We start from the raw sequence: 23,030 nt of genomic DNA on the forward strand, positions 1-23,030 counted from the left end.
ACCAGCACCAGGACCGGATCACCTGTTCGCCTCGACGGATAAGAAATCCGTGTCCTCAAGGAAGCCAAAGGTACTCATGTATCCCGGTGTAAGTATGTATGAAGTCAAGTCTCGATGACAGTGCTAGATAAGCAAAACAGGCGTGACAGTCTCCATTCGATGGACGATGGCATTCAGACTTCGTGTCTGCTCTCTCTTCCATCGCTCCTTGTTCTCCTTCTATAGCCCATTACTGAAGCCTTGACGAAGGCCTCAGCAAGAAGTTCTGAGCCCTTCTCCTCCACGGTACTTTACGCAAGAATGATCTGAAGCAGAAGAAGAACGTGATCTTACTGGCTTGTAAACAATCAAACAACCATAATTAGCTAAGTCCTTCCACCTCTGCTTCTTTCTGCTTTGATCCTTCGTCACGCTTCGAACAGAGAGAATGGTCAGCACTAGACCGTGAGCGATTCTTTATTCTGGATCTCTCTCTCTCTCTCTCTCTCTCTCTCTCTCGCCCCCAGAAAGCGTGTTCAACAGATCGGACAATCCTAGAAAGCAAAGTATCTTCCAAACATACGTATATCCATGTTTCGCTCGAATGTTTTACAGTCAGGCCTGATGAAGAAGAAGAAGCAAAAGACCAAGCATATCGCTGCAATATGGTATGCAAGCATACAGCGGCGAAAAAAGGAATTGTTTCTTTGGTAGAAAGATAATCAATAGCAAATAGGTATCGAACGAAACAAAAAAAAAGAAACTAGCGCCTTTGATCCATCCAACAGAAACGCCCATAGTGAAAAGAATAGACCTATGCAGAACGAACAGACAGACCCATCGACCAAGCCTGTATGCGTCTATGAACAATGCAAGATCAGTGTTGGCAAGAATATCAGCTTTTGCGTCCCGTAGCGATCAGTCTGACTCGCAACTCCCTGACCGCGCCCTCCCAGCCGTCTCCGCGCTCCCCACAGCGACGAGCAAGGAAGCCCTGCATGTTATGTTCGTTGTACTGCTCTCCGTACACGACTTTGCCCTGGACGCCGATATGCGTGCCGACTTCGAAGCCGCCGTCGTCGAACGTGACGATCGCGGCCGAGACCTCGAAGCTCAGTCGCACTTTGGTCTGCACTTTGGGCAGAAGCACGTCGACTTGGACGCCGAGTCTTTCATCGGAAAGAATCGCGACTGAGACGGGGTGTTCGACGCGTAGACGGCGAATCGCGTCGGTGATCTTGTTGGTAACGTCCCAGCCTGTACTCACAAAGTGTAGCAGGGCTTTGATGCTCGTGCTGCGTTGCTCGAGGCATTGGAGCTGTGCGCGCATGAGTTGCAGGAAGAAGCGTGTTTCGGTGGGCAGAGCTGCTGTGTCGCTGCCGCCAACATAGGTCAGAGAGATTGGTTGGTTCTCTAGCTTGTATGGTTGCTTGTTAGAGCCTGGGATCAAGAAGGCCCCGGAGTCAAAGTAAAGAGCGATGGTTGAGCGGTATGTCATGGTGAGGGTCGAAGAACTCGCCGACGTTATAAACCATCCTGAGGCGGCTTCTAATTTCGCTACTGATGCTGCACAAATTGTTAGTCTTCCAGGCGCCATGTGCAAGACGAGAACGAGAAAATTACCCTTCAAATCCGCGACCTCGTCGATCGTCCAGCCGCGGCAAGACTCCTTCACTCGTTCGGCTTCTCTGATCGCCGCCAAACACTCCGTTTGTCCATCAGTGTACCCCTCAATCAAGTCGTCCTGTTCTCTCAGTTGTTCCTGCAGAGTGGCAAGCATACGCTTACGCTCCTCAATGTCGTCTTTGAGGCTGACCAGGCGCTCTCTCGACGCGCCGAGCTCGACCTTGTCCTCTCGGGATGTCGCCGCTGCGGCGTCCTCCAGCTCGCCAGCCTCAGTGCTGAGCTTCTCGTGTTGTGCAAGCAGATTGGGAAGCAAGCTATCAAGGAGCTCGTTACGCTCGCTCAGAACGCGTTCGTCGTTTGTCAGGCCCGTCTTTATACCTTTCAGACCTTCCTCGAGTCCGTCAAGCAGCTTGCCACGCCAGTCGTACCAGATCTCCTTGCTTCCGAAACGAGCATTCGTTTTGATGCTGCGCATGTGGACGTCGAGCTCTGCTTTGCGCTGAGCATCTCCATTTACATAGGCAGATATAAGCGGCGGTGATTCGGCGTAGACATCCTTTTCTAGCGTCTTCACGAATGACTTGCCCTCAGAGATGTAGCGTTTGAGTTCACGACAAGAATGCTGGAACAGATCAAGCATTGGCATGGTGCACGCGCCTGCGACTGCAGCACTCTCCAGCTCTATGTCGTCTCCGTGCTTTCCCTCATCCTCATTGCCAGATGCCTCTCTGCTCGGCGTAGGTGCAATAGTGAATCTACGCTTCGTTGGTAGAGCGAGGTCCATGAATTTGATGCCTGCCATATCCAGGAACTCGTTCAGCTTCACCTTTGGAGCTTCCTTGTTGGTGCTAGACACCGCGAAAAGCTCTCTAGCAACCTGCTGTCCGAGATCAGCCACTGCAGCCTGAGGCATGAGTTGCGGTGTCTTGGACTTGGGCGTAAGTCCCTTTCTAGGAGAGACTGCTCTCTTGACCGGAGACTTCATCGGAGTCATGCCTCTGAGACGTCTGAGCGGTGTCGTGCCAGTGTCTTTCCTGGGAGTGGACAACAATCTCATGGAGTTCGTGAATGTCCGCGAACGATCTGCCGATACACCCTGAGGGGTGAGGACAATGCTGTCTGGTTCAGGCGCTTGTTGCGGGGTCATCATCGCTGTTGCAGGGGATGCCGGAGCGACATCGAGGTTTGCAGCTGGGATTCTTGGTATACTCTGCATCGCCTGTGGTGAAGCAAGCTGCTGAGCGGGTGAGTTTCGAGATTGTTGAGGGGTCATCGAATTTGTGTCTGGTGACGATTGTTGAGCTACTGCTGCTTGTTGGGTGACTTGAGGCGCCGGCTCTGAGGGCGTTGCTGGCGTTTCGATGGGTGATCGTTCCAGCTGTTGTTGCACCACAGGCGATGCAGAACGAAGTACATCCATGTCCACCTCGGCAGGGCTTCCTAACGCAGCGCGCAGAGGAGATCCAGCTTCCGAAACTGTATGAGAATGGTGAGATACGGTGGATACTGCCTGGCCAGCATTTGGCAAAGTCGGATAGACGATTTCTTCTGCATGGGCAACGAGGGTCTTCTGCTCGCTTGGAGGGGAGAAACTTTGTGTGAGTTCTTCAGCTGGCAATGTCGTGGGCGGCGCTTCAGGTGTCAATGAGGCGACGTCCGAAGCTGCAGTGTAGGTAGCTAATGGACTCTTACGTGAGTGCTCTGCCTTACCGGCGTCAGAGCTACGCAGAGCTGATGCTGGACTCCTGGATGTAGCTTCGGAGATCGATGCAGCGAAAGAGTCCTCACGGTCAGGTGTCTTCGAAGCCAGACGCAGACTCTTGCGAGGCGACTGGTTGTTCTTCCGGTGTGAGGCAGGACTTTGACGGCCTTTGGCAGGGCTCTTGCGAGGCGATGCGGCACTCTTCCTCGCCGAGCTCGTCCTGGATCCAGCCGAGTCCTTGACGGCAGAACCGTGAAGTTGGTTCTCGAAAATTGGAGTAAGAAGCTTTTTGGCTGATTGGTCTTCCGCCTCGCGGAAGTGGCCATCACGGTTGGGGGTTGTTGGCACTTCGGTCTTTGCAGGGGAGAGCCCATCTTTCGGAGTCGTCGGCCTGCTTACTTCAGTCGCAAGATTCTGCACATTGATGCCACCAACAACCGCAGTAAAGTCCATAGACATGTTTTCATTGCCTTTTCCTGGGGTTTCTTGCTCAGTAGTCGAGGCGGCATCGGATCTGTGAATGCCTCCAATAGCCGTGGTGAACTCCATAGTCTGATCATCATGAGTCGAAGACATGGCAGAGGAGCGCCTGCTGCGTAGACTTGTACGTCGCTTGGCTGGCGAGGCTTTGGCTTGAATTCCTCCAATTGCCACAGTAAAGTCCATGGTCGCATCACCAAGAGACAATCGCTGTGCGGAGGAACGTCTGCGCTTTGCACTGACCTGGGCCACTGTGCGTCTTTGCGGATGAGCAGTAGCGCTGGCCGAAGATGTCTCGTCTTCTATAGTCGAGAGCCGCCTCTTCAAGATTTTTTGGGTTTCTGGGCTCTTGTCCGTAGTGTTCTGTATGATCTTCCCAATAGCCTGTGTAAACTCCATGGTCTGGTCGTCAAAGGACTGTGTAGGCTCGTGTGCTTTCGGAGGACTCAATATGCCACCGACTGCACGCGTCATGTCCATACTCACGTCGTCATCACTAGCATCCGCATCGATTTGCTGCAGACGGCCGGGTTGCTGCTGAGGATTTGGGAGGATGCCTCCGACAGCACAAGTCATGTCCATGTCCATGGTCATGTCATTGTCTCCGAGCTCCGTTGGTCGTGGAGAGTCTTGGTAGTCAGTATTATTGGTGGACAAGATGCGACCCAAAGAACGAGTGAAATCCATGCTCATATCGTTAGTATCAGGCTCGGTATCTTGGCCCACGGTCGACGGTACGCCTTGAGGTTTGCGATGGGAATATGCATTTCTAAAGGCAGGTGAGAAGGGGTTGATGTTTTCCTGGTCCTGAACCGCGATGATGTTCTTCGCCATGGGAGGGGGACCGTAGTTTTGCTGAGCCCAAGGCTTGAATTGGTGATCGACTTCTTGGGTAACCATTTCCATGGACATGTCGCCGTTTTCATCGACGTCCTCTTCATCATCGTAATACTCTCCAGCTCGTTCGTCGTAGTCGATGCCTCGCGTACCCGCCATCTCCGATGCCTGCCTAAGACGCTGTGTCAAGCTGGAGTCTGTACTGTCTGTGTCTGCTGATTGTAGCGATTGCACAGTGTTGTTGTTGTCGTGATTGGTGTTGTCGTCATCATCATCATCATCATCGAGACTCATGCCTGTGCTCTCTCCGTCCAGGTCGGAGTCGTATTCTCCGTCGTCCTCGTCTTCTTCTCCATCTTCGGCATCATCGCCCTCCACCTCGCTGCTTCCATCAATAATACTACTGCCACTCACAGGACTAGAAGAGAATTCGTCCTCGGGATTGTTGAAGTTCATGGGTGGAATGACAGAGCTGCGCCTGTGTTTCTTTTGATGGGCGTCGCGCTGATGCTCTGGCGAAGCGGGCAGATCTTCATCATCGTCGGCCTGCTCTGGCGGTGTAGAGGGCGGATCCGAAGCCTGCTCCCAACTGTGTCCGTCCGGAGTCATGGCAGAAAAGGCACTTGCATTAGATGCCGAGGAGGCGCGTCGACTGTGCTCAGATGAGGCCAACGAGGAAGTTGTCGCGTCCCGCATATATTCAATGACATCCCAGGTGTGCAGCGTAGCCTCGGGCGCGAACGAGACTCGACGGTTGGCGAGAGACTTACGCCGCGCCTCCTTCCGTTTCAGTTCCTCATCTCGGGAAGGAAGGATGCCCTTTGGGGGCAACTGGATGACCTGCGTCACTGCCGACTATTGATGAAGCCAGAGTCAAAACATGTACAAGTGATGATCCGAAAGTCCTCTGCTTACCCGCCTGCGCCCTTTTACGGGTGATGTTCTACGCGTTGCCTCGAGTTCCTCAGGTCCAATACTTCGACTACGCGCTTTTGACTTCTTGCTGGCCTTGGGCGGCGATGTTGATTTGTTTGCCGCGGGCATCTTTAGCGGTGAGAGATCGAATGTTGATCGCACCGGCGACATGTTCTCCTTGTCTTCCATGTTCACCAGTTGAATACAATGCAATGGTCGACATGCGCAAACAGAGTAAAGTATATGTCAAAGATGGCACGGCATGTTTGGCGAAAGTCGATGTTGTTGCCGTCGCCCACTTGGGACTAGCCTCTGTGCATTTGTTTGTACAGTAAACAAATGCAGATTGCTTGGCGGTGTCATAACTCGGCTGCCCGTCTTTTCTTGAAGTTCTTGTCACCGAGTCAAGTCGCCGAGGAATCCCCGCTCCATCTATTCAAGCGCACAGCAAATCCCGTCTGCAACAGTAGCCAAGCCTCACAGCCTCGCTTAACGCACGGCCGGAGCACGGAGAGCGCTGGTGGAATCTTCACTGCTTGTCTGTCTCTGCGTGCCACTCGATCTTTTCGCGACAGCGACCGACAATTCGACGACTCCCGGTATCCTTCAGTCCGCCAACTCCTCTCAACTAACCCGGACAATTTCATACCGTCAACATGGCCACTGAGCTTGCCGTCCAGAGCGAGCGCGCTTTCCAGAAGCAGCCTCACATCTTCCAGAACTCCAAGGTGACAAAGAAGTCTACCAGAGTCGGCAAGGGAGGCAGAAGATGGTACAAGGACGTCGGTCTTGGTTTCAGGACCCCCAAGAACGCCATCGAGGGTACCTACATCGGTACGTCGATTGGTGTTGGAATCTCGATGATCTTGATCTGAGATGCGAGAAGAGAAGCGGCACTCTGGCTGCTGGTGCGCTTCTTCATCGCAGTGATTGCGTCTCCGCGTCTCCCTGTGCGGCATCGAGGCATCTATGCGAAGGACATGCAGCGGAAAAGTCCGAGCTTGCAGAGGAAGACGCAGGAAAATGAAAAACAAATTCAAGGGCACGATGGGAGACGCAATCACGGAAGAAAATCAGAGAGACGGTGTAGTGTCCTTGCGACTCAAATGCTGACAGCACAATACAGACAAGAAGTGCCCCTTCGTCGGTGAGGTCTCCATCCGTGGCCGTATCCTGACCGGAACTGTCGTTTCCACCAAGATGCACCGTACTCTCATCATCCGTCGCGAGTACCTCCACTTCGTCCCCAAGTACGCCCGTTACGAGAAGCGCCACAAGAACCTTGCCGCACACGTCTCCCCTGCTTTCCGTGTCGAGGAGGGTGACCAGGTCACCGTTGGCCAATGCAGACCTCTTTCCAAGACCGTACGCCTCTCAAAGACAAAGATCCAAAACCCGAAAATCGCTTTTCTAATCTCTTCAACAGGTCCGCTTCAACGTTCTCCGTGTCCTTCCCCGCACCGGCAAGGCCGTCAAGTCCTTCAGCAAGTTCTAGATGGATGTAATATCATCCACACCTTCTCAAGATGGTCATTTACGGGAGTCTCTCTGGGATTACGGCGGGCCAAAAAAAATGATGGCACCTATCGTAAAGCGGGTTTTGTTTAGCTCGAAAAATGCCATGTCGCAAAGTTCGAATTGTCATCACGATTCCTCAGCCCTCGCCCTAGTCCAGTGCGACAAAAGTTAGCAAGTCATGTTCTCAAATGGAACATCGCTGCAACACAAATGTAGCCTTTTTGTCACGATGCCGCACTACACTTTGAGAACACGGGATCAAATGATCCTTGTTCTCTCGCAATGCTATACCCTAGGAAACGTTTTGCCTGTGTTAGACAGCTGTGTACACCGTGTTTCGCCTCTCGTCATAAGTCCATACACATTTCTTGCAGTAGTCCTTGTCTCCGCCTTGCGCGCATTGAAACGTCGCTGTATATTGTAATCAGCTCTTTTGACTGCTATTCTTGCTTACCTTGTATTGAAAAGTGAGCCAATAACCACGTGTACAAGCGTTACAGTGCTGTAGATGAACTGATTGTGAAAGTCACATGAGCATCCTTATAGGTGTGCTGGTTTTGCATAAAACCTATGCAATCTCTCTCCCACAGCGTCGCCTGTGCGCCCTAAACCGCTTTAGGCCCTTTGTTGGTATGTCTGTTCAGTCGAGCCAGGGCGCGCTGTTGTATAATTCACGTCTTCAAGCCGAACAATTTGGCTCGCGTATCGTATTCTAGCTACTTGTTGTCTCGGTAAGTAAACATTTCATACTCGATAGGTAACATGGGAAAGGTCGAGCCTGTGTGTTGAGAGCAAGACAAGCAAAATCATCATTCTATTCTCATTGTTTTCGTCTTCATGAATACATGCAGTATAAGGATCCCTTGTACCCTGTCCCAGATCTCGACAAAACACCCACTAACAACCTCTTGTTCCATTCAGCAGATATAATCCTATATATTCACTGATATCTTTTTCAGTCTTGTACGCGTCTGGCGCTGCACTCCAGCAATTCCGCCACGCGGACGTGATATCTTGTGCTTTGAATACACAGGTCTTGGCGGCGATGAATATGTTGTCTTGACCTCTCATTCTCACGAATATAACACTCCTTCGTTTTTAAACCACCGTCTGTAATCAGACATGGCTCTTCACATTGACTTGACAGTTGATGAAGACGTAAGACTCGCCGACAAATCAGCCATTCCTCGACCCTCGAAATCCAAGCAGAAACACTCGCAGTTATCTCGCGACCTGGCGGTTGATATCAAGCATCAGTTGTCTCGACGTTCTTTATCTGGTCAGAGTTCCCGTGCGGATCTGTTAGGCACCCGTGGCGCCCCGACCGTGATCAGTGACAGCGATTCTGTTTCCATCGCCACATCTCATGGGACTTTTCGCGCTCCCGTGGCATTCTCGAGCGCTGGTAGCCCTTCCAGCCACACTACGACGGTGACCCAATCTGTCGACCTACAAAAGAACAGCGGAGAAGCCAAAGTCGGTGACTCGATCGTAAATGGTGGTCTCGGAATGTCTAGCGTACACTCAGGAAAGAAGATCCAAGGGCTTATAAAGGGCCCATTTTCTGATTCATCTGATGCATCGGCAATGAAAGCAAGTGCTTTTACTGATGGTTCTGTACGGAAGCGAAAATTCCAGGACGATGCTTTCGCCAAGTCTGACAGCCAAAAGAAGGCGAGATTAGTTGAAGACTCACTGAGCAATCAAACGACCACCTCGCAGCCATCTCATCAGGTAAAACTTTCCAGTCTCGTGGCCACCGTTATGTGCCTGAATGCTGACTGATACTAATGCAATAGTCTCTGGAAGGAAGATCTAGAGGCAACTCGGCATCGATAAATAGACCTGGTAGGGGCCACGAAGTGCATACTGTACACAACAAACCGGCCGCATGTTCGTCAGCAGCCCCATCCACCTCGTCCCGGCCAGCTAAAGCTCACCCTGCGAATGGCGTCCTCAATTCGGAACCAAGAGTGCTACCGACCCCTGTTAATCAAGCGGGTCGTCCACAATTGCAAGGAGATATTACTTCCCAAAGTGCCGATGCGTCAACTTCGGCATCAGTAAAGACTTCAAATAGTGTCCAACCAAATCCGAGCTCTAGAACAGAGCTTGACAACATCTTGGAGCGCGTACTTGGAAGACGAGCTAATTCTTGGAAGCGCGATGAACCTGCATATTGGAACTATGTCAAAGACCTTTATCTAACCTGGTCAACAGCCAAGAGGAATGGGTCTAAAGCATCACTGGAATCCCTGGAGAACGTTGTTAAATCTATATGCAAGGACGACGAAGATTCTCGGGTTGATTATCCTCCGAATAGTCCTTTATCAGAACCACTCGAGGAATCCACGGAATGGGATTCTGGGACAACTCCGAAGAACAAAAAGGGATCGTCTAATATTCCACGAGCAGCGCATGAACCCACTCACAAGTTGACTCAGGAATCCAAGGAAAATCCAGGCCAGGACCACAGCCGGCGGCTCGACAGCAACAGCCACCAGCCATCTAAGATAGACAGCAACGAGGGTGCATTACAAGTGCATTCAGCCAACGCGAGGCAAACGCCGACGTCTCCAGAACGCACAGTCGTTGTAAAAGATTACAACGAAATTGGTCGCGACAAGAACAAGGCTATATCACCAAAGAAACCAAAAGCCATGACATTTTCACATTCTAAGACCGCTACTGCAAATCACAATCCAGATGATAATACTAGAAGACATCCAGTTGCGCACGACCATACAAATAAGGCTACTGATGTTGCCGCACCAATATGTGCGATAAGTGCTAGTTCGGAACCGATCAGAACATTTGGGCAACCGTCGAAGCCGGAAGTGAGGGCTTCAAAAGCCCAGACAGAGACCACTGCAGAGACTCATGATTCCATACAGCAACAGCTTCGAGAGAACGCCGCGAGAGAAAAGAAGGTCTCTCTTGCTGAAGCTCAGTCAATCATGAAAAATCACTTGGCAGAAATGCACAGGGATCATGAGTACAAGGTCCATGCCGAGATGCGCCGAGCCCATATGCATACGTTTCCAACATTCAATACTCCCGCCACAGACGTCCCACTTACCACTCGATATGGTATGACGTGCGTCGCGAAGTCTGTTTCACCATTCCAGGGCATGGAAGCAATCGAGAGGAGGAATGCATCTGGTAAAGACAAGATGATCAAGATCGAAGCAAGAACGTACAAGAATAATAGAACCACGTCGAAGATCACGTTGGGTTGCGAGGTGTCTACTATAGATCCCCATAAACCAGAAGTGCATGGCTATACTGGTGACATGCCAAGGTATACCCACTACGTCAGCATTAACCGTAATGTCTTGGGACAAAATACGAAGCAAATGCACGTTTGGCCATACTTTGGCTCGGACGTGGAGTCAGACGAAACTTGGGAGGCACAAGTCCAAGACGACCTTCGAAAACGTTTTGATGTCGATGTAGAGCAATGGCCTCGCAAGATTTATCGTGCTCAGCAGGTGCAGGTCTACATGCCTTATGTCGAGTCTTTCCTTGATGAGATCGGTTGCGGCATGTCAGATATACTGTATTACCTGCTCGAGCCTGATGAAGACGGCATTCGGACGGCGTCGAAAGACTGCTTAAGCCGCAATAAGGTGTGTGAGGAGGATCTCGATCGTTCAAGCACTAGATGGGTCAAAGTTTTCTCCAAGCTTCAAAGACCATCATCAGACATGCTGCGAAAGGCTGCAATTGCCTGTACAGTATTTTCTCGTGCGTTGCAACACTTCAGCAAGAGCACAGACCACTTGACCATGTGGCATATCGCTCGGAAGCACCAGGCTGCGCATTTGTCAGATGAGACGCAAGAACCTGACATTGACCCCTATAGCTTTGCCTGTCGGATATGTCATCTACATGACTGTCCCTATCATGGTGAAGTGCTCGATGTCGATAACTCTTCCGATCTTTACGAAGACGATTTGGATGCAGACTACCCGCCCAACATCAACCACAAAAAGCGGGTCGCGTTACCAACAAGCGCTTATGACGATGGAGATTATGAAGCCGAAACTCGATTTCCCAAACGAGGCTTGGATTGGTGGCTGAGAAAAAGTCACTCCGGGAATCACGCTAAACGAGGACCTTTCTACCCCTGCTCTCATCCCGGCCTGACCTGCGATGAAGCACAGTGTCAATGTTTCCGTGACAAGGTGCACTGTGAGAAAGCGTGTGCATGCCCCATGGGCTGTAATCGACGCTTTCGCGGCTGTTCATGCAAGGAAAACAGCCTGAAGAGGTGTTTGCAGGATGACAGGTGTGAGTGCTTCAGATTGAACCGAGAATGCGACCCTGATGTGTGTGGAGAATGCGGAGTCGACATCGTCTTGGATCGCGAGCGTTATAACGACGATGAGCTCCTAAGCACGTGTTGTAGGAATGCAGCCATACAGCATGGCAGACCGAAGCGTACTGTGCTCGGTGCCAGTAAGGTTCATGGCTTCGGCTTGTTTGCAGGAGAGGCCATCAAAGCACATGATTTCCTCGGCGAATATGTTGGCGAAATCATTCCAGAAAGAGAAAGCGAGCGAAGGGGAATCATATACGAGAAGCAGAAATTGAGCTATGTCTTCTTGCTCAACAAAGACCAAGAGCTCGACAGCCAACATTACGGAAACAAGATTCGCTTCATCAACCACGCTGCTATGGGAGATGGACTGAGGAACGTGTACCCAAAGGTCGTGTTCTGTAACATGGCTCATCGTATCGGCATGTTCGCCCTAAAACCGATTGCAGCCGGTGAAGAGTTGTTCTTCAATTACGGCAGGCAGTACCACAAGCGTTTGTTCAATGGTCGGCCTGACGAGTCAAGCGACGACGTACAATCGAAGACGAAGACACTGAAGTCCAGATCTGTTCCCTTAAGAGACATCGCTGAAGACACCAGCGAAGCAGATGAGCAAAGACCAGGGCGATCTCGAACGCAGAAAGTGCCCAAAGGGTCTCGCGTCGGAAGCACGAGCAAAGCAAGATCAAAAGTGAGATCGAAAGTACGATCCAGAGTACGGTCAGAAGTGAGGCCCGAAGTGAAGCCCGAAGTGAAGTCCAAAGTGAGATCGACCATGATCGCCTCAGGCACGACCAAGTCTGCCGCGAGAAAGTCCCAGAACCAAGACGGACTGCACGTGACGACGTCTGGCGTCGAGGGGGCGCAGCCCATCTTGGCTCGCAGCAAAGACACTTCAGACCTACCGCGCACTAAGCCACGCCCGCAAAAGGGAAAAGCATACCTAACAGACAATGAGGGTGACGACGACTACAACGACATCTACAATTTCCCGTGGGAGAGAGATGATCTTCCCTCGCGCCGACATGCTGATGAATCACCATTGTTTGTCAACGACGGAGACGACACAAGCGACTACGGTGCCGGCCAGGAAGAAGTGGCAGACAGTGAAGGCGACGACGGCAGCGATGACGTCCCGAGACGAAGTTCCAGGTCTACGACCAGAGCAAGTCGTCCGAGAACAAGTCGTTCGAAGACGAGCCGGTCGAGGGCGAGTCAGTCGAGAGTCTGGCTCTCGAGAGCGAGTCACTCGAGAGCCAGACGGCCGTAGAATCTAGTATCTGGGTAGAACAAAACGAAAACGAGCATTAGCATAGCATGGGCGACATATCTTAGCATGGTTGATGAGAGAGGGGAGGAACAAATTGGAGGCTTCAGACAGCCGATTGAACGTGATAACCGGGTTTTCGAAATCTTGGCTGTAAGGCCCTGAGTGTGCACATTCCCACTGCAGCTATCTTCACCTTGACACGGACAGATACAAAGTATCGAAGACAGTGCTGAAGGCTAAAAGGCACGCTATAGCATTCTAGGATAAGGAACAGCACGGTATCACTGAGATTCGCTTTGTTCAGATGTAGACTTAAGCAGCTAGTCAACGCTGGTTTCTTGATGTTCGTTACAGAGAGTAGATATATAATTGATGAGTAGAGTGAGCGTCGCAAAGTATTTGTGCCAGGGTTAATGACTTCTGGGCACCGACTGATCGTGAGGTTCATTCGCAAACAGAGTGATCTGATTCCCCCTTTGCCTTCCATAGGCAGCCTCGAATCTTTGTTGAATACCACTAGGATAACAAGTCATCTCGACAGCCGTACGTGCCAAGGCGCACCTCCATCGAGATCGTTCCGACTGTGCCGTATCCTTATGAGGCTACTTACAAGAGAACCGTCGAGTTTGTGGTGACATTCACACCACGGGGAGCACTGATAGTGAGATTATTCACCCTGAGCGCCGAGTCAAAGATGTTGAGTGTGTAACCCGTCAGGCCGGCGAGATCCCTTTGAGTAATCGGCACATCGAGCACGACTTTGAACAGCAACCACACGGGAGAAGTGCCGAGGAACGCAACGACTTGCAGAAGGATCACGCCCCAGAACAGCCATGTCAGCGCGGTCATGATCAGGTGCGCCTTCATGTACAGTTTTGCAAGACGGAAGAATGTGGGCTTGTGCAGTGCCGTGCTTCTGATTGCGTCCTTGAACGATAGCGGTTCCGTCGGCGATGGAGCTAGCAGGCCGGAGGGTGGAGAGTCGGTGAATGTCCTATCGAAAGGCACGATTGGGTCGTCCGTGTCCGGGAGCAGGGATGCCTGCATGCGAGCGCGCGCGGCGATGGCGGGCGTGAAGAATATGACTTCCAAGGTCGGCTTGATCAAGGACTTGGTGAACATATATGCAGTCTTCCTCAGGAAATAGAAGAATCCAATATGAACCACATGAGAGCTTTGTGATTTTGCAAAGGTCTTTGAAGCCTGAGGCCCCTTCAAGAATGAGACAAGCCAGTTGAACATGGCCGGCAACAACCCTGGAAGCTCAAAAGCGATACTGCAAGCAAGGACGGGCAACCACATGTATTGAAAGACCGAGAACCATGTCAACGGCAGACGTCTGAACCAGAATTTATGACGAGGCTTAGACATGATGATATGCAACCAGGCCATGTCCGCTTGCTCTATGATCATCCTCGCGGGGATTTGCGCTAGCACGTTTGCCAATTGATTATGGCTATTCATCCATGATGAATAACTCAGGATGAAAGTGAACACACCTGTCAAAGCAAAGTACTGCAACCCGATGACAGCATAAGCGCCGATACCTCGAAGGAAGCTCATGTCTCCAGCCTCGGCTTGCAAATGCTTGAATGTGGATCTGAAACTTGAGGTCACATAAAAGTTCCTGATCTCTGAAGGACTCGACTTCTCTGCACTATCGTCGTCCTTTTTCGAAGTTGCTTGGTGGTCGATACTCTCTGCAATCCCGTACTGCACCGAATCTGTCCCTCCGGGTACAGGCGACTCGACACAAGCTAAGTTGAACACCAATTCATTCAGCACGTATCCAGCCTATTGCCACTATTAGCTGGCGAAGTCGCTCGAGGGGGTGTTTGATCCCTACAAATTGCTGGCCTATAAAGCCGATAACGAACGTGAGTACTGGCACAATACCAAACAGCATCGAGCTATTTTTTGAAGGGTTTATCGTGTCAGCATTCAACGATGCATTGCTCCCAGTCAAATTGGTCGTATTTCCAGGGACATCTACCAGGCTTACTTCAGCACTCCCGAGCGCGAGAGCAGACAGTAACGTGCGGCCATCCATTGCGCTATCATGAACACGTTGGAACAAGAGGAGAAGAAGAGGATCCGTACTTTGCCCTCATGGAGAGGATACGGGCCTAGTTTATAGTGGCATGCATTAACCAAGCCATGGCATACAGTACTCGGGCCGTGAAGCTTGGATAGTGGAGCTACTGCTATCGAGAAAGGGTTAATCGTTGGCATCCTAAATCCTATTTTGTCGCGCGCCTAGGGTAAAAAGACTTCGTCTCGTTCGACTGCGCCTGCCTGCGCTGTGGCAAAGCATGAGTTAGCGGCGCGGACTGCAACCATGGTCGCGCGTTTCTAGAGCTACGCCACCGTGTGACCGAAGCCACTGATCCTCCGAGCGTCGCCTTGAGTGTCGCTTCGAGTCAGCCTTGACCGGTGCATGCTGCACAACCAGTCGAGCCAGTGACGAACAATTCTTGTAGGAAGCAAAGTTGCCCTTTACATGCAGCAGTAACATGTTTGAGCATATGAAGAAAACGATGTATATGCGGAGCGCATTTTCTGAACTAGTGGTGCACCGGTTCGATCTTGCCGTCAATGATGGGTCCGCATGCAAAGTTAATGGGCAAGGTAGACACGAGCGGCGTTGATGACCTTCCAGATGTCAGAACATCCATGCTACAGGTAGCTTCCAGCAAGCTATTCCAAGAGACATCGAAGAACGCGAGCTTCGCCAGTTCTGGCATAGTCAAGTTGCGAATGTGCAGGACCATAACAGTGCGAGGATGTGTCCCAAATAGGTAATTTTTATATCCGGCCTCCGCGGATTTATAGCGCGTGATATTCCTGCCTTTTTGGGCAACTTGGATTGATACTCCATGTTAACTCCACCCAACGTCGGCAGAAGGTCACCCATGTTGTCAAGAGCAATACTTCCTCCGTGTCTGAATGGTCGGATAGATGTTTATCACCGTATGTCTACCGACAGTCGATTAGTCTTTCAGTAGCAATGCCCATTTTGTGTTTGACAATGGTCGGATAGATATTTCTCCATCGGAGGTCGGGCGAACGGTCACACCGAAGACCGATATAGTAACGAGGTACCATCGTTGTTGTTGATGTATGGATGGACATATAAAAAGAGTAGTGACGCTCCCTTCGATATGTCTGGAACTATTACCAAAGCATCCTTCCTCCCACAGGAGAAATCGAACTTTGGGCTACCTCGAGAACCATAGCCAGCCGACATAGTCCATGGACTCGAAGAACTACATCGAGAAAGTTGCCATCGTTGGAGTAAGCAGACTTAAATTCACACACATGCATAGACTCATTGGCTAACCTCAAATTTCTAGGCTGGGGGTAACTGTGGAAGTTACATAGCAGAAGCTCTGTTGAAGACCAAGAAGCACAATGTTTCAGCTGTTACTCGAGCCGACAGTACCAACAAGCTGCCCGAAGGCGTGAATAGGATTGAAGTCGACTACAATGATCAAAGCTCTCTCGTACACGCCCTGCAAGGTCAGGACGCTCTGATCATTACAATGAGCGTAACAGCACAACCTGGTACAGAGGCGAAGCTCATCGATGCTGCTGCTGAAGCTGGAGTGCCATGGATATTACCTAACGAGTGGGGCGTAGACTCTACCAACACTTCTCAAAGCGAGGACATCTTGATTGCTACGCCGAAGCGTCAGCTACGTAAACAGATACTTGATCTGGGAGTGAGTTCCTTCATCGGGGTATCTACTGGCTTCTGGTACGAATGGAGCCTCGCAGTTCCCATCGCTTTTGGATTCGACTTCAAAGCTCGTGAAGTGACTCTTTACGATGAGGGCGACACTCGTATCTCCATATCTACATGGCCGCAAGTCGGTCGTGCGGCCGCCAGTCTATTGAGCCTGAAGATCCACCCAGACGATGAATCCGACAACTCCCCATGCCTCGAGAAGTTCAAGAATGACTTCATCTATGTCAATTCTTTCACCGTCAGTCAGAAGGAACTTCTAGAGTCTGCTCTACGTGTCACTGGGACCAGCCTGCAAGACTGGAACGTGAAGAAGGAACCCGTCAAGGCTCGTTATGCCGATGGCCTGAAGGAATTTCAAGGTGGAGATAGGATGGGCTTTGGCAAGCTATTGTATGCTCGAGTCTTCTATCCTGATGACAGTGGCAATACAGAAAAGACAAGAGGCCTTGAGAACAAATTGTTGGGATTGCCCAAGGAAGATATGGACGAGTATACGCGACTTGCTATCGAAAGATCGAAGACTGTGCAATGGGGTTAGATGATTGACGTAGCTGTTAGGAGAGCTCACTACGGAATTGAATGTTTCGCTATTCGAGCGTAAACAAGCTAGATAGCTATCAGACCTGTAGCCCTCTCATGCCATCAATGGATGTAGACAATGTTCACAGTTCGATTTCAGCTTTGGTTAGTAAGCTTATTCGAATAATGTGTGAAGCATGTTTGGTGAATAGCCATTATTATGCAAGAGCATGCTATATCCACGGTATGCAAGGTACAGTGTGTGTTTAACGGTGCAACCTTCTGCGGTTGTGATGAATAGATACTGATACTGTCTTGTACACCTGGCGGTGGACAATGATCCTTCTACATCACTTGTTGACGTTGTGAATGTTGACAATAATAGGAGTGATGTTAATACCGTAATTTGAGATGTCTAGGTAAAGAACATTCCATCTGTGCACGTTCATATACGTGCGTGTCGATCTGCATTGTTGAGCTACGGTATGGTCTGGAGCAGTGCCAGACAACGTAAATGCAAGTATTGCTGTTTCACGTATGGTCGAACGCATCGTGCATTTCCATCCTCCTTTATGAACATTTCTCGGCTTCATACCTTATGCTAGTACAGGTCTGGATTGTCAGTCTCTCCGAGTCGTCTTACGGATTATATGCACGCATGTTGCAGATCACATCACCTTGTTCACCAATCGCAAATGCGAGCAAGAATGAAGCACGATTGGACGTGTGGATGGCCACTGTTCGAGTGGGGTAATGGATCTCTTCCGATTACACGAAGCATTCATCAATCGCATTAAGCACATGAAGCCTCTGTGGGCTAAGAATGAACGCTGAGAAAAGCTTTCGTACTTAACTCCGATATGGGTTAGTTTCACATGCGCCTGCCAATCGAAGGATTCGGCTTTCACGCATACCGTGTCTGAAGGATGGAGACAGCCTTCAGGGGTATAATATTGCGTCGAGCCTCAGCCCACAGGTATGATCCTACATTGCTTATTCTCCTTTTCTAGCTTGTACCCAGTCTCAGTCGCACACCTGAATTACATCTTGTCTTGACGCAAAAAATCATAGCATAGACGTTGCAATGGCTTTTGTGATCATTGGCGCCGTTTCGCGTGGTATTGGTGGCACAATCGGATTAGGTCGCGAAGCTTATTTATACAACAAAGAGAAGAGAGAGCTCTCACGTGCATCAGTCAATAACAACGGAACTCTTTCTATGAGTCCAAGCGCTGGGTAAGCAGAGAAAGCAACGATAGTGCTCAGGCGCCACCTACTATAACTCACTCGTACTTTGGCGATGGGCCAAAGGTAGAAGAAAGCGATGAGCATGATTGGGAGCTCGATGAAGCTGCTCAGCCGCCACCTTCGTATGAGGACTCACAAGCCACTTTGAGAAAATCTACGTCTGTTGGGACTTTGGTGCAACAAGTGGTCCCAGTGACCTCTGACTTATCAGTTACAATAGAACCGACAGCAAGGCTCCCGTACCCGGTCATACTCCCACAGCGCCGTCCTGGAGCCAAAGCCTGTGGATTCGTGCATGGTTATGCACCAGATCTCGCCGCTTGTGGCATCGATCAAGACACCTTCATTCGGTTTATCGACAATCTGTACATTGCCACTCAGGCTTCACCGGTCTTCCAGGTCATATACATCGCTGCAAAAATTACTGGCATGGTACCCGAGACCACAGCAATGGCATTTGCCATAGCTGTGCAGGTCGCAGCCAAGACGGCGGCAGAGCTTCAAGGCCGTTACCATGTCAACTCTTTCCTGGATGATGTCAACAGAGAACTCTTCATGCCGCGTGGACTATATGCTATGATTGTCAAATACAAGACTAACAAAGCATCCTCGAACTACGCCTCGTCTTACGACACTACCGAGATCGGGGTTGAAAACGTAGATGTGATGGCCACCAAAGCAATCGCCCGCTACCAACCCGACGACAACTCTGGAAACGCTAATGTAGTGAAAGCAAAACTCAAGACCGTCCGTCTGTTTTCTGGCAGCAGCAAGGGTGAGAGACAAATGCCAACGACATGCGCTCCATTGATATTTCCCGTATCAGACGAGGTGTCCTTGCCCGGGACTCCAGACGAGTCGTCTCCGAGCCTGTCACCACAGATCTCACTGTCCCCACAGACCAGTAACACGACAACAGGCACAGCTAGATCACTATCGCCACGACCACACTCACCCAATCCAACAAGCAGGCCAACGTCCCCCATTGACGGCAGCGGTAGCTTGCTCGACAAGACTAAGCGCGCAGGCAAATTCGTAGCCGACTATTATGACCGTCGCGACCAGGCGACCTATATAGTCGACCACCCGACCTCAACTCTGTCAACACAAACACCAACTCCTCGATTCCGCTCCCGCTACGCAGACCCCAATCATGCAGCCTCCAACGGCCATTTCATAAACTTGGTGACCGGCGGAGCGGTGAACATGAAAACCGCCAAACAGCGCAAGGCGGAGGCAGCGGCGAGACGAGGACGACCAGGGGAAACTAGACCAAGAGGTCCTGTCAGCTTGATGCTTGATGGTGTGAAGAGTGTGTTGAATGAGGATGCAATGTATCATGGTTATCATGGTGTGAAGAAGGTGTTGAGTGAGGATGTCATGTATCTCATGGTTGTCAACATGCCGTCGGAGAGCGAATTGCGTGAGGCGCAGGAGGCGCTGTTGAACGAGTAGGTGCTTAGCCACTGAACTCGGATGATGAGCTGCAATCGTAGATTGCTTTGATGTGGCTAATATATAGTGCTTTCAATCGTCACCACAGGTTCCAAGGCAGTTGAGGCTACGAAGAGGGATCGCACTTTGGCTTGTTTGGTATTTGTCGTAAGTCTCTATATCCTTCAATGCGAGGCCATGGTTCTATTGACGTTGTAGTCAAAAAGTAAATGTTTCTTTGTATAGGTGTTGTTTTGAATAGGTAAGTCTAGTGTCTCTGACTGCTTCCACGTGCACTTTTTTCTACGGATCCACTTTATCACTTTACTTGTTGGTCTTCTGTTGGCATACTTGTGTCCGATCAACAAGGAGCAAATAATATCATCAAATCGGCGGAAAAAGCGAAGCTCAGTGAAAAAGCGGGGTATCTCACTTCTCACTCACTCACTTACCCCACATTCACTCACTTCTGGCTCTCACTTTTTCTATCGTTTTCCTGCAACTCTTCTCTCTCACATATACTTTACTCTTTTGCTTGCACGTCTGTGTTATTTGGGCCTAAATTGATTATGCTTCGTAAGTTCAAGCGCGGAAAAGACTATCATGGTTATAGTGGTACCTCGTCGCTAAAAGCCCCATGCTTTGTGTGGACGGCACATCCAGACCTGGATTCTTCTTGTGTATCTCTATTCGTGCTTAGCTTTCTTGCAATGACCATCACTTTGTTTTGTTACATATTCTGCCGAACTGCGAGTGTCTAGTTGCAGCGTTAGGACGGACACTTCGGTTCCATCGCTTCTGGTCCTCACTTGTACACTACGCTTCCTTTCTCGCTTGTATGATAGTTTCATGCTTGCATAGCTGGCATGCAGGGCAGACTCTGGTCCATTCACCTATGTTAACGTTCCGTCGTCGTGCAAACCCAAGGGCACAAGAGCCTATATGTTGATGTATTGGGAGGTGGTCATCTATACACGCCTGGTCTGAATAGTCCGCATTACGTGACCTGCTCTGATGTGCATCTTGTTGCCTCGTACGAGTAATCTCATCTGGACTCGTCTATTGTTGGTAAGCTTCCATTCCTATTTGATCTCAAGCTATGGTCCTCACATATGTAAAGTAGCCCAGTACACTCACTTATCCACTTACAAAAATGTTTCGCTAGCAGACAATCTCGAGGCCTTATTACCCGTCACGGACCACATTAAGATCCCTCGCGTTTCCCTTCAGCAGCGTGAATCAAGTAAGACCATTAATTACAGCAAGAGCTCTATCCCCCTAGATGGACGTTTTGACCTACTCAACGAATCTGGGAACAAGATATTCCCATATCTCATTACCACTTACTTCCATCAAAAACAAGGTGGGTAAGGCTATATGAATGGCAATGACGGACAACGCATCACGTACGACCACAGGCAGCTGAAAACTGGGCATCCCGTCCGCTCTGCCAGACATAAGCAGTTGACCGGCAGATTAGTACTACGGTGGGTGACCACGTGGGAATCCCTGCTGCTGTACGTTTTTCGATTTTGCCTTCTTTTGCTCGAATGAGGTCAGGATAGCAGTCACGCTTATGCTCTTGGATTTTTTGTACGTTTGAGCTTTCTTTGCCTGTCTGATCTTCTTTGGAAAGGAGGACGCTGAGTACGCTATACATGTCTAGCGTTCTTCGAATAGATATCCAGAGTCTTGCTGCGATTATTACTCTAGCATCACCGTCATAAGCCTTGTCGGTGAAAACATCTTTGACTTCATCTCGTCGATTGGGACAGTCTGAGGCAGGTGATATATAAGTCTCTTGATTACGTCTTGTGAGATCATCATATCTATACTCCGCTCTGCCTCTGGCTATCTACATATCTTGCGTTCTCCAATCAGATACTCAGAGTCTTGCTACGACCACTTACTATCGCCACTAGAGTCAGTAGGTTTTGCCGGAATTGGACATCTGCCTTGTCTTGTTGATAAGCGGGTAAGTAAGGTGAATGATAAATCTAGTTCATGATTGCCTTTTAGCAAGACTACTGTATCTATACTCCACTTTATCCATATTCATTCTGCTCTCGAACAAAGCACGCTGTATATGTACATCCTTATCGCTTCTCCGATCGATAGGCATAGTGTTACTGTCGTTATCTGAATTAGGTAGATTCGGTACTCCATGCCTAAGTATATGCCTCGTCTTGTCTATAGCGGAAGACTGAGGGACCTGTCCTTTGTCTGCAAAAGAGATTCACGCCTTAGTCTGATCTGCTTTCAGCTTACTTTCGGTCTCCTGGATTCCTGCCTGAAGGGACAGTGAGGGGGGGGGGGAGGTGGATCGAGATGTACACGTATAGATGTATATAAGGTATTTGCCCGACGCTACTTGCAATCAAGATCATACATACTTACTACCTTCTCCTTTGAGATGAAATCCTCAATATTACTTCTGTCCAGCCCTATCCTGTCGTGTCTTGTCGCGTTCAGTCCCGTTCTGTTCGTTCATCTAGCTCCTATCCAGTTTCCTCTCCTCTGAGCCAGTCCTGTCACGTACTGCTCTCCTTCCTCGCCTGCCCGTTGCACAAGGTAAGTACATACCTCGAACCTAGAAAGTCGACTTCCAAGTCGAGCATTGAAAAGGGTTCAGAGGATTAGACTCAAGGATGTGCGAGCGCGCCGTTATTCAACATGGACATACCTGGACTTATCCGTCTTATGCGTGTTGTATATCTTTGTTCCTTGCTAAGGAACAGGGAGGAGAGTGATGCACAATCGTTGTGCGATAGAGAGCATGAAACGCAAACCCAGATACAAGACTTACGTAAAGTCTCGATGCTAATGAGTAGGCCAAACGGCTCGTGCATGTCGAAGTAAGAAGTCACGTTTTCTTCCAGACTGATATAGCCCGTATTATCAAATTCTCTCTCTCTCTCTCTCTCTCTCTCTCTCTCTCTCTCTCGCCTGCCTTGCTGCATAGATATATAGCTCGAACCCTGCAGTCTAGACTCATGCGCGACGATCTCTCGTGGACAGACCTGGGAGGAAATGAATGGATCAATCTTCAATGATGATGATGATAATGATGATGATCGTGATGATGGTGAACGAGGATAATGAGCATAGGCATAATGAGCCTTGCTAACAAGGACAAAGACGACGCCTGAGTAGGGTTCAGACTCGGGTGCACTCAACCCGTTAGTCCCATCGGTCTCGGACGACAATAGCATGAGAACGAAACCAAAGGGTTGATGCTAATATCTAGTCAAGCAAAATGTCTAAATCCTATTTCCTCTAGACCAACCCTGTCCTATCACGTCCTTCCCACAGACCACATGAGCTATTGTAGCTGCAGAGGTGTCCACTATTGACCTCCGAATTGAACTGCTGAAGCTGAGCACTCGAGATACTTTACTTAGACTTATAGTGGTTGAGCATGGATGTACACGTG

At 49.9% G+C, this 23,030-nt stretch overlaps 5 protein-coding genes across 6 annotated transcripts; 3 read left to right on the forward strand and 2 right to left on the reverse strand.

The window, feature by feature from the left end:
- Positions 1-874: 874 nt before the first annotated feature.
- On the reverse strand, positions 875-5,728 carry AAFC00_002146 (uncharacterized protein; the record flags this gene model as incomplete). Its single annotated transcript, XM_069341428.1, has 3 exons — positions 875-1,545; positions 1,603-5,479; positions 5,540-5,728. The coding sequence occupies 3 exons, from the start codon at positions 5,726-5,728 to the stop codon at positions 875-877; spliced, it is 4,737 nt and encodes a 1,578-aa protein (XP_069201502.1).
- Positions 5,729-6,195: 467 nt separating this feature from the next.
- On the forward strand, positions 6,196-7,034 carry AAFC00_002147 (40S ribosomal protein uS17; the record flags this gene model as incomplete). Its single annotated transcript, XM_069341429.1, has 3 exons — positions 6,196-6,373; positions 6,666-6,904; positions 6,966-7,034. 3 exons carry the CDS (start codon positions 6,196-6,198, stop codon positions 7,032-7,034), a joined length of 486 nt encoding a protein of 161 aa, XP_069201503.1.
- Positions 7,035-8,179: 1,145 nt separating this feature from the next.
- On the forward strand, positions 8,180-12,648 carry AAFC00_002148 (uncharacterized protein; the record flags this gene model as incomplete). Its single annotated transcript, XM_069341430.1, has 2 exons — positions 8,180-8,791; positions 8,857-12,648. 2 exons carry the CDS (start codon positions 8,180-8,182, stop codon positions 12,646-12,648), a joined length of 4,404 nt encoding a protein of 1,467 aa, XP_069201504.1.
- Positions 12,649-13,254: 606 nt separating this feature from the next.
- On the reverse strand, positions 13,255-14,698 carry AAFC00_002149 (uncharacterized protein; the record flags this gene model as incomplete). Of its 2 annotated transcripts, none has more annotated exons than XM_069341432.1 (2): positions 13,255-14,442; positions 14,495-14,698. In XM_069341432.1, the coding sequence occupies 2 exons, from the start codon at positions 14,696-14,698 to the stop codon at positions 13,255-13,257; spliced, it is 1,392 nt and encodes a 463-aa protein (XP_069201506.1). The 2 variants fall into 2 exon arrangements, with proteins under 2 accessions (XP_069201506.1, XP_069201505.1); XM_069341431.1 differs by having other exon boundaries at positions 14,495-14,554.
- A 1,202-nt stretch (positions 14,699-15,900) lies between these two features.
- On the forward strand, positions 15,901-16,934 carry AAFC00_002150 (uncharacterized protein; the record flags this gene model as incomplete). Its single annotated transcript, XM_069341433.1, has 2 exons — positions 15,901-15,942; positions 16,002-16,934. The coding sequence occupies 2 exons, from the start codon at positions 15,901-15,903 to the stop codon at positions 16,932-16,934; spliced, it is 975 nt and encodes a 324-aa protein (XP_069201507.1).
- Between the last annotated feature and the right edge of the window lie 6,096 nt (positions 16,935-23,030).

The sequence above is a fragment of the Neodothiora populina genome, assembly GCF_041146345.1.
Source record: "Neodothiora populina strain CPC 39397 chromosome Unknown canker_contig_14, whole genome shotgun sequence".
Classification (NCBI taxonomy): domain Eukaryota; kingdom Fungi; phylum Ascomycota; class Dothideomycetes; order Dothideales; family Dothioraceae; genus Neodothiora; species Neodothiora populina.